This window comes from Anneissia japonica, unplaced genomic scaffold (assembly GCF_011630105.1).
Source record: "Anneissia japonica isolate Jap-2015-1 unplaced genomic scaffold, ASM1163010v1 scaffold287743_len2803612_cov181, whole genome shotgun sequence".
Taxonomy (NCBI): domain Eukaryota; kingdom Metazoa; phylum Echinodermata; class Crinoidea; order Comatulida; family Comatulidae; genus Anneissia; species Anneissia japonica.
In genome coordinates, this window is record NW_022733259.1 from 1,305,989 (window position 1) to 1,318,039 (window position 12,051).

Genomic DNA, 12,051 nt, shown 5'->3' on the forward strand with positions numbered 1-12,051 from the left:
TTGAAACATCGCTCGCAGGCGTATTTTACGTATTCCATTTTTTAATAAGGTAAATTGCAATGTGTTATTACTTCTAATATAGAATTAGATAATTGGTACATCTGATTAACTCAACCACTCTGTTAGTGTTTTTGCCTTTTATATTTTTTGTTTCTTTCCCATCAGAAAGCAAATTGACTCATCCCTTAATAAAGCTGAATGAACAGTAAGATCAAGACTTGATTCGTATTTTCTAGGTTTCGTTCGTTAGCTTTTAATCAAAATTGGAACGATAAAATGTTTCTCACTAATTAAACTTGCGCGTGCATGCAACTAGTTCGGCTTTACACTCTGATACCTCTAGATGCCAGAAATGGCACTCTCAGACTTAACATTTTAATATAATTTTATTTTTTCTTTATTTTTAACAAACATTATGGAATTATGGAAGGGGTGGTTGGCCGGCCGTCTGGGCCCTCCTTGAGTCTGTCGGACAGGCCTGGACCCCCACCCCACCCCTGTCGTACAACGTCAAGGCGAGGTCGTCCAATCAAAAATGCAAAAAAATATATAATTTGCCTCTCCAAACAACGTTATTTTGATTGTGGTTTAAAAGTAAAATTTGAACCATTCTATCAACAATGCCTGAGTAATAATAATAATAATAACTTTGTTTCTCTTTTGTAACAGAGGCACAATCGCTAAAGAGATGTGCAACAATAATTCACAATATAAGAGTAATAATAACATATGTACATTTGTCTTGATATAGATATTTATTACTTAACTAATACACTGTCTAATTAATACTTTATCAGTATTTTGAATTTTTTACTTAACTAATAACGAAAAGAAATTATAATACGGATCCCAAGAAATGAAATACACGCCACCGCGCTCGACACCGTTCACGCCATTGCCAGGAATTCCTGAAGATGCGTGACCAATGCCGAAACTCAAGGGTGCGCATTTCATCTACCGGAGAATGCATTACAGTACTTTTTTTTCTGAATAAACTGAAAAGAAACATAAATAGGTGGTCGCGTTTCTATTAACGGAAAAATAATCAATTTTTTTAGCAATGTTGCGCGGACCAGATCAACATCTTTTGAGGGCCGGACTTGGCCCGCGGTCAGGGGGTTGAATACTGGAATATTATTATTTAAGATTAAAAGTAAGTTTTAAGTGACATTTGCAAATACGGATAGTGTTTTTGTGATCCGTGGGTACAACAAACAGAAAATGAGAGGTTCGAAAAATCGTTCAATTTTCCAAAAGGACTATATTTCACCTAGTCGTTTTTTGGTGATTATTCCACAGTATGGTCCGTGATGCCACAGAACACATTCGTATTATCAGTAGGTGCCACAGAACTCAAAACAACCAAAAAATTACAGGGTAGAAAAATTCGTCAATTACCCTTTAAAAAAAAAAAAAAAAAGGCTATTTATCACTTAGTAATAGGGTCGCGTTGGAGCCACATTAAATGCTATGAACACATTTTGTATGATCCGACTGTCAACATTTGTACTGTCAAGTTTGTCATACAGCGTCGATTGTTGTAAATGACGACCAAATGTTCTCTCATGAGGATGGTTAATTTAAATAACAATAATAGTAAGCATCAATCTAACAACTTTCAAACCTTTTCTGGTAGCAAAGTAAATTATATTTAAAAGAAAATTAACTAATAGAAACAAGTACAGTAAAAGATACAATCACTGCAGTATAAAAGTCTATATTCAATATTTATTCAATACATAATTGGATTAATATTGTAGTTAACAAGATTCTGGTCCCTAAACCGCCACAGAATCTGTATAAAATTCTGTTTGCACACCAATATTGGTGAATATCAAAACAAAAGTGTTTGAAAACAAATTTGTAGAAACAGCATCAATAACAGGCACTTTCCAATTTGCTGACATTCTTAATGATTTGCTTTATAAAACATCAAACCATTTTGGACACCTGTAATCAAACTTTTACATATTAGCTACCTTTGTTAGTAGATAGGAAAAATGATTAAGCTGGAAACAGCTATAAAAGTATTGCACATTGTATCTCTACCAGTGGCACTCAGATAAAACAGTATAAAAAACACACAAATATAGTAAAAAAAATACAAAATAACAAAATATATGGCCACTGCATTTAAAGTGAGCCCTATATTGTAGCACTATACTTTACATTGTACTACTGTACATATTGAATACCAGGGGAAGATCCAGGAAGGGGGTTGGGTAGATCTGGGGTAGGGAGATTCGATGTCAGCCAGGTTTTAAAAGTGAAAGAGAAAATGAAAATTGAACTCCAATTTAAGTTTGCAAGTACCATAGACATAAAATTTAATTCCTCAGGCTCACCCAATTGTGGGGCTGAGGTAGTCTGGGCCCGTCACCTATAAAATTCCCTCCCCAATTTAAAACCCTGGATCCACCACTGACTACCCTACTCATTAATACATTTTATAAACATATCCTTCTTTGGAACAATAATTATTGAAAATCGAAGTAGGAACATTAATAATATTTCTATTTCAATCTGCCATCATTAATGTTTCACTGCAAATTTAAAGCCAATTTTCTGGAATAGTAATTGGAACATAACAAGGTGTATTAATTATATAAAAACTTAAATGTGTACCAATATATAATGGTATCATGTTTCATGTTACCAACTCTATGATAACATCAGATTATGTTCTAGTGACCTTGAGCTAGCCTCTATTTATATTCCAATAATTCTAAGAAACATTCATTAGTTTTTATTAAACAAATGCATTACGCAAATAACAGGCGAGGTTAATAGTCCTTGAAGTAGGATTCTTAAACTAGATGAAGAAATATATGCCAAGTTACTTTAAAAATAATGGAATTGACATAATATAGTAACAGATGATTCCTCTAATTTTATACTACGTTCCACAAAGGTAAACTCGGCATACATGGGGCTTGTGATGCCAAAACCAGCATCACTGACTAAAAACCAAAATTGACTTTTCAATATATATTCATATTCCCCACATTATAAGTTTTATAATGATGGGTCATTTACTAGAATTGACTTACTATTGCCAAAGTTATGAGTAAAAGTATTACAACTTCTCTGTACTAAAGTGTACAATACTGTCACATTCTTATGCAAATTACTCAGTTTAATATTTAGTGACAGTACGCTGGTTTTTGGGACGGCAAGCCTCATATAATGAACAGATGATTACCATACCTTTGCGGAACGTTCCAAAAAAAGGTAAACTTGGCATATATAATATTAATTTAAAATATAAATAACATGGAATTATAAAAGTATATAAAACATGTTGTGTATATTAATTTGCTGATCTATACACCCATGAAAAAAAAAATATGGTAGATATTTTTATATGGAATGTCATTTTTGTATGTAATGTGATAATGGAACACATACAGAAACAAATCGCAGTTTTATAATACTATTAAGTACTAAACATAAGGTAAAAAAAATATAACGATTTGTTGCCAAAGCTTGCTTGACCCAAAAATCTTAAAAATATAGGGCTGGATAATTTATTTTGGGTATTTTTTTTTTTACAAAAGGGGCTCAAAATGCAGTGTATGACATAAAAAAACACTTTCAAAGTACAAAGTAATAAGTTAGAATCACTAACCATGGATTTTATCTCTGTGGTTATCATTTTACCAAAAAAAAATTGTATAGGTTGAGTAAGCAGCCTATTAGGCCTAGTCATAGTTAAAAATACATTTTCCAAAACAACTCACCCAGACTTCCAAATGTCATTACAGTACTTAATTGGTACTTGGTATCTGCAAATTCCATTGAATAACACAACAGAATTTTGTTTGGACTAACAAAACAGATACAATGACTTAACCATTATTATGAGAAGTTTGTCTATCTTATAAATAATGCTACAAATTAGTCTACACATAACAAAACACAATATCTTTGATAGCATTTTGATAATTAAAAGCTTCACAAGAAAGTAGAATAAGTCAACCTGACCAGTCAGGCACAACATTATTGGGGATGCAACTACTAGATTTTCTATTAAAAACCAACTAGCTTCAAAATAAATCAAGTTATATGTGGTTTGAACAGGCAATAAAGACAATATCAGAATGTAGGGTTCGATCATTAAGATTCACACATGTATTAATAGTTCTAATAATAGCACTACAATCATAATATACAAGCTAAGTTCAACACAGTAGCCTAATACAAAAAACGGCTTATATGGCATAGATACTCTATCTTTATTTTATCTATACAATGACTGTTGGAATGGTGGCATATAAATTAAATGACACACTGATTGATTGATTGATATCTGTTCTCATGTTTAGAAACTGCAGGTAGGTAAATATTTATTTATGTATTTATTGGTTAATTATTAAATGTGTAAAACCTAAATGGGTTTTAATGTAAATCCTTAAATTTGCTCCATTCTTGACAAGCTATATTTAAGTTAATTTTTTAATGAATATGGTCTTGCTAACAAGCACTACACTATTTGGTGGAATAATTGAGGGTTAAATGTCTATCCAATATGGCTGTTTTATTTTTTTAAACAAAAATAGATTATGTAAATAATACCAAGACAAGACAGTATATATATAATAATAATAATATATTATATAATAATAGCAAAATTCGAAAACTGCAAGGTATGTATAATTTAAAAATAATACTTAATGAAGGAAAAAAAGAATACATTTTGATGTATATAAATATTTAGAGTAGAATCTCTTCCTACTTAAATAAGTCGTGTGTTCTTAAGCGAGTGTATAAGTGTTCTATATACAAACTGGTATTGACCAACCGTTTGTATCATAAACATCCGTTGCTGGCGAATCAGGTTTAGCATTTTGGCAATGTTGATTTCCTATATGTAAAAAGAAAAATAAACATTTTAAAATATTATAAACAAATCAGATAAAAACTTTTATTAGATATTTTCGTGAGTTTTTGATATAATATTTTTGAATGTACATATCTATTTTTCTTAAATATTATATCTCCAGGGCAAGTCGATTGGCAAACCGGTGAAGGCATGTCAACAATACATCATTACTAAAATGATTGCATCAGAAGCTAAGTGTTTGGCCAAGAGGTAATGTTCCTGCTTCTTGCCCAGTTCAAGCCCAACCAGCGATGGCTTTCAATTGCTATGCTCTTTGAAAAAAACCGTCGCATGAGAGTTAGGCAATAAGGGACAATGTATACGTTATATCTCAGTACTCACACTGCACTAGGGGCCAAGCCGAAACTTCCAATTTTAAATATTTGGAATAGAACAAAAACGTAAAAATTTAATTTAATTTGAATAAAATTTATAAATTAAACTGTGTTGAATCATCCTATAAACTCCTTTTAAATGGAAGATAAGCTAAGAAGCGCAAGACACAATATGCAAATGAGTACTAACTTCATTATGCTCCAGACTGTTGATCATGGCATCGGTCAGGATAAGAACACCGGTCCTTCCAACACCAGCAACACAGTGAACCAATACAGGCGATGCTACAGGCTTCTCATGGAGACCGTTGGCATGGCGACAAACTGACTGGAACTCCTCAATGAAAGCTATAAAATAGAAACAGATTTTTTAAAAATATAAATAAATATCATCAAATTCTTTTGATATAAATGGATTAAATATTTTCTTTTAATATTATATAATGTAATTGGTGTGCAGGGGTCTCAAGGAACTTGTGGGCTGGCAAGCAAGCAAGAACCTTCAGAAAAATAACACATCTCCCCGAAATATTTGCAGGTTTTCACTGCTTTATAATCAATTGTCTCATAAAATTCAGTGTCAATGGGTATCATTATGTGCAGCAAAATTAAATTAGATGTTTTAAGAAAACTAATTTAACCAGATCTTCTGGAAATTAATTTTTTCCAACTTGGGACCTCTGTGTGTACTTGTGGAAAGAACTATAAAAAGGCATATGCAAAAAAGTAAGACAACTTACTGAAGAAGCCATAGACGTCGAGCGGACAGCCTTGGTTTGGCCAGTCTGTGTACTGGAGATGCCATACTGTTCTTTGCTCACCAGATGGAATGTGCCGGATTGTTAGACCACTTGTTATATAGCAACCAGAATCATTGCTAAATTGTCCGATTATCTTGAACTATGTATTGGGAAAAGAAATTAAATAAATTGATATGTAAGGCACTCAATTACAAAGTATAAAAACCTCTTTGAACATAATGTGACCGGTAATGAACCAAAAATCACAAAAACAGTTGTAAGAATGAAGACTTAGCGATGCACCAAATGGTCACTCTCTATATTAAGTCTCTAAACTCAGACTGAATTGAACATTGAATATGATGTACTTACAGGTCCAAACTCAACCATGTTGTTGGGTGTGTTGAAGTTAGGCCAATAAGGATGGCACTTTGGTTTCCCTTCTTCCTGTAAGTGTAGAAATAGTTTGAAATGTTCAAAAATAATAATTGACTATTCATTGCCATCAACACTACCATCACCATCATCTTCTTGTAATATCAATCAAAGTCAACACTGCAACCATCACCATCATTGTCACTATTATCATCATCATCATCATTGTTATGGTTATACTTGTCAAATCAACATCACTATTCTCATTGTTATCACTACCATTATCACCATCTTATTATCATCATTGCCATCTCCATCATTATCACTACCTCCACAAATATCATTTACAGTCAAAGCCACCACTGCCACCATCATCAGCATCATATTAATCATCCTTATTGATGTAATTATCATTACCAGAATCACCACACTCATTCTTACCTACACCAACATCACCCACATTACCCACCACGCACCAATACCATCACTGTGCATCATCAACACCACCATCAATATGCACCAACAACCACCATCATGCATCACCATGTACCATCACCACCACACACTACCCCCATCACCACTACCGCCTACTATCACTTTCTATACCAACCTCAAGAGCTGTCAACATGACAATGACTTGGACTTCTTGTTCCCAAATCATCCTCCACCAGTCTTTAACAGTGTTCTCCATTGGTGCTTGAGATGCAATGTAGTGCACAATTTCGCCAGCAATGGGTACACGTATATGTGAGGCATTGATGTACCCTGTGCTGTTGTCTACCATTGTAGCCAGCTTAACCCGAGTATCCTGCAATTAATCATATCAATTTGGGGTTAATTAAACAAGAATCAGACATCTTTAGATAGAAACAATAATTAAATGATAAGCTTCGCTGCACTCTAGTCTAAACTTCTGCAAAACAGCTGCATATAACAGGACTTTGTAATGATTGCAATCACGGTGATAATTAGTGTGATCAGAATACCAAATGGTTATGATTCACATAGTGGTGATTGTGATCAATATGGCAATGACTGTGATCACGTGCAAGTATGATGGTTTTATTTGATCAGGATGCCAACACCTGTGATCCAAATGGTTGTTGTGTTGATGACAATGATCTAACCTCATATGGAAGTACATCCGGGAACAGATTCCTGCCTTCATTATCCGGCAGTTGAGCTGTATAGTATGATGCATTTGGTTTACGTCTGGCAATTTTCTCATACTCTGTAAATACTTGTCCTTCTGTGATCTGATTTTCCAAGATCTTGCGCTAAAAATTAAAGATATTCAAACCCAGTTAATATTTAAAAAGACATATAATTATTACAATTTAAAAAAGAATTTATATGTGATACTGTTAAAGATTTCTCAACCTATAACTACATGAAATAAAGAAAACACAAAATTAATTTTTATATTATTTCTATTTATGAACTGGGAATAGGAGAAATAATGGTAGTAAAAGCATTTCATTGCTTCATTTTTAAAGTATGTATAGGAAGTTGCAAACATACCCTTGCATCCCTTGGGTGCTTTGAATGCGTGGAGGCATCATCATTTGTCTTTCCTGGACGGATGAGTGTCAAACCGTTCATCGCTGCCAACTTGAGGGGTCCTATTATATCCTCATCCTCATCTTTTTCTTTACAAGGTCCTTCTGAGTCAGAATCTGTTGTACCACTTCCGGTAGTAGTTACTGAACTTACACTCATATGACTCGGGCTTAGCGGAGGTTGGTTTGAAACTGGAGACATAGTTACAGATGAATCTGACGTTACTTGTTCGTACATTGGCATGGAAGCACCAAAATGCGTTTCCTGCAACGTATCGGGTGCGGATAATGTTCTTGGCCGTGATTGTACGATATTTGTTTCATGATAATTTTGCAGTGCGAACTGAGATGTATTTAGCTCTTGCATTTCAGCACTTCTTTCTAACTGCTTTGGAGAAAATTGTCTGGGAGACAAAGGGCTTGTGGGAGATCTGTGTTCCTCTGGAATATAACCATTCTGAGTGAAGAACACCTCTCCACTGGACACACCTGGCACATGCTTATATGCCGGTGGAGGGCTATAAATAATATTAGGCGAGTCCATATCACTGGTATCAGCAAAATCGCTCGGCGGTCGCACAACATGATGCGAATGGGGTATATGATTGTCTCGTAAAGCAGGGTCTGATTGATAAATTTGAAGGGGAACTAACTGAGGATCAGGGTTCGAAAAATTTAGATACCCAGGCCTCATGTGCAAGGGCGATAGACCGTTATAGTAATTCAGATGCTGTTGTTCATGACGCCTTAATGGGTGCATTACAGGAGGGCTGATGTTGCTATTTAGGTGCAAGTTGGAAAACCCTTCAACAGGTAGCGACTGTGACAAATCCACATTACTAACATGCACTACGTTGCCACTGGATGAGTTAGTGGTCGCTATATTATCCGTGACCTCCTGCACTGGCTCAATCGAAGAGCGCAATCGTCTGCTTACCAAATCCGGACTGCTGTGACTTACTGAGAAGCTGGAATGTCTGGCAAGGTCCGGAGTACTGGTGCTTCCTCGTGGATAAGGCGGTGGAGGTTTGAATTTATTTTTCAACAGTTTTTCTGTTACGTATTCCTCAGCTGAATGGTACTGTTTGCTTAATTCCGGTGTACTATAAGTCAACATCATTTGATTATACAGGTTTTGATTCACCGAAGGATATTGTAGCGACTCCGATGATGTATCAATTACACTACTTGATATATTTGTGTTAGGATTGCTGTAACTAAGTGTCATTTGCCTGGGACCCGATCCATTCATTGCAGCACCATAGACACTATTCGGTTCGTAATATAATCCATTATGGTAAACATGGCCAACACCGAGGTTTCCCAGACTCTGGCTATGCTCGCCAACCTCCGCAAGCTTTTGCTTTGCACGTAAGACAGTGTTATAATCGGGACTTGCTCTGTAGGCCGGAAGCGGGGACAAGGCGGTCCGCGGCTCGTTACTTGCCACACTCAAGTTTGATGACATTGGTGATATGTGCAACTGCATTCCTTGATTTAAAGAGTTTATACTATGCGCATGATTGGACAAGCCATTCTCAATTAACAAAACATTTCCATGGTTATTAATATGATCCACCTTGGATCCATCAGCGAAATGAATAATTTCTGGATTTGGTGATGATGGTGAAGGCAAACCATCTGTATCATTTACACTTTCTGTAAGAAAAAAGGAACAACCATGTTCAGATGATAAAACTTTCATTATTGATATAATATTTAACGACCATTGTTCATTGTGTGGAACTGAATAGTTTGGTGGTTAAGATGCTTGCCTTCCAATCCCAGGGTCCTGGGTTCAATTCCTGTTAGTGTTGCAGGATTTTTCTCACGACCAAAACATCTCCACTCTCTAATCCTCACATTCAGATTTAGTTTGTGTAAAGGATTATGGGTGTATGTGTGTCTAGTGGAAGGTATTGTCACCTAATCTTAGGAGGACAGTGATATATTTGCTAATTAGTAATCCTTGGTGCATGTGTGTGCGCCTAAATAAATGAAATAAAAACAATTCAATGAAATATTTTGGTTCTTAGTACAGTAACCAAAATAAATGTGTGGGCCAGGGGTTGGAATCCGAAGGCAAACTTCTTGACAAAATCTTAATAAATATTTTTAATGAAGAAATGGTTTGTAATATCCTTAACACATTATCAATTTTTAAGTGTCACTTAAAATCATATTAATTAAGTCTACATACATCCATCTCTACCTGTAAAAATGCAATCATCCTGAGCATATGTGTACTTAGTTGGCACCTACTGTACTGGTTCTTATTATAATTGGAACTTTGAAATAAAATATTGCTTACTACAGTATACTTCCAACGAAAGCAATATTTTATTTCAAAGCTATATTTTATTTCAGAGTTCTAATTAAAATAAGAACTAACAAAAATTATGAACATTGGAATATTATCAAATATTTTATGACATTTAGAGTGCTATTTTAAGACTGCAACTATCAATTTTGCTGGCTATCTATCAAGCTTACCTGAAGTTGACAGTTGTTTTTGGGGTCTCTTCGTTATCACATGGTTTTGCGTATCAGCATGGTGTCTGTTGACTAGCGTCGGTCTTCGCTCAATGGACGATGTAGCTGGAGATTTTGTGAGGCCTCGCGTTGGACCATCCAGCGACACTTCATTCCTATTTTGTCTAATAAAATAAAAACACATTTATAATATTTTTTTTAAAGTATGTAAATTATTAGGACACCTCAAATAGTCTTTAGCTTATTTTTTTAAATATCATAATTTAAAAATAAATGCATAACAATATTCATTATTAATAGCACTGGCATTTATTTTGCAACATAGGTTTATATAACTATGAAATTTTAATTTCCTACTTGAATTATGTTTATTGGCAATTAACAAGCAATAATGTATGATCATAAAACGCTACACCATTATGTATTATGTTTCAATATATGCATGCTACTTAATAATATACCAATAAATATGTAAGCGTCATATGTAATATCGGTTTTCCTTTTCACCTAATATAACGCTACTGTAGTTTTAAAATTCCCTTTTGTTGTACCCCTTCAAATGGTACGAGTGAACAAACTTGTTATCATTTGAAAGAGATTTGAGGTAAATATTTGACATTCTTGGCCCTGATTCAACTAATAATCTAATGGAGTCAATAGGGTTCATAAAGGTTGAGCTTTACAATAATCTACACTTATCCAGAAATGGATACATATTTACTAATTATTTACTTAAATAATTAATCATTTATATATTCAGGTTTATTTATTCACAAAAATATATAAAATCACTTATCACAATTATATAAACATAAATCACTTTTTTTGCAGCAAGAGAGCTGAATTGAGAGCAAAGTTATTAGAAAAACATTGACTTAAAAAATACTGTATAATTTTGTTTGAAAATGAATGAAATATTTACATATTGAGAATTGAATTACATTACATTACATTTATTTGTAACCTATTATCATTTTTAAGTCTCAAATTAAACTCCTTAAATCTGATAGAAGTAATGTAATTAACTAAAACGTGTAATTAAAAATTTTGCTACATAACTTGTTAGTATAACTAATTTAGTATAACTAATTATAACGATGCTAGAAGTCTTGAAACTTTATTTTTTTGGATTCTTTGCTGAATTTATAGCGGTTACAGATACAAATTCATTTTATTGTGGAGATTATGCAAATTACATATCTCAAATATTAAAAAAGCATGTTAGAAATAATATATATGACAGAAGTTCACGCAAGTCAAGAACCTGGTGTTGCAATTACTATTTTGAGTACTGTACTCCCTAGAGTAGAAACGTGTTTAACACAGTGCATAATTCTACACACCCCAGGGGTAATAAAATGGTAAGTAGTGTGGGCTACATGAACTCTATGTGACCATGCCAATAGTGATATTATTTTACTTGGTATATTTTTACTACTTCATAAAAAAACCCAAAAGTCTGAAATTAATACAGCCTTTGACAATGGAATTTCAAGGGGAAAAAAAATAAAGTGAAAGAACCCAATTATAAACTTAGCAACAGGAATGTACAGAATTTCTCATAGAGGTGTTACTGTAAATTGATTGTAATTAAATTAATCAAAGTATGTAAATAAATCATTCTTTGGATAAAAGCTGAGACTGAAAAAAAAACATCAAATAAAACA

The 12,051-nt window shown here is 33.8% G+C and overlaps 1 protein-coding gene across 2 annotated transcripts in view; it reads right to left on the reverse strand.

The window, feature by feature from the left end:
* Positions 1-1,708: 1,708 nt before the first annotated feature.
* LOC117116092 (tyrosine-protein phosphatase non-receptor type 14-like) overlaps positions 1,709-12,051 on the reverse strand; it is a 27,125-nt gene continuing 16,782 nt past the window's right edge. For both annotated transcript variants that reach the window (XM_033260040.1, XM_033260041.1), the window contains 8 exons: positions 10,385-10,548; positions 7,854-9,550; positions 7,460-7,609; positions 6,943-7,140; positions 6,330-6,404; positions 5,958-6,117; positions 5,408-5,565; positions 1,709-4,864 (listed from right to left, as the gene is read on the reverse strand). In XM_033260040.1, coding sequence (XP_033115931.1) covers positions 4,736-4,864; positions 5,408-5,565; positions 5,958-6,117; positions 6,330-6,404; positions 6,943-7,140; positions 7,460-7,609; positions 7,854-9,550; positions 10,385-10,548 — 2,731 coding nt within the window. In that variant the 3' untranslated portion in view covers positions 1,709-4,735. The remainder of the gene's footprint in view (positions 4,865-5,407; positions 5,566-5,957; positions 6,118-6,329; positions 6,405-6,942; positions 7,141-7,459; positions 7,610-7,853; positions 9,551-10,384; positions 10,549-12,051) is intronic.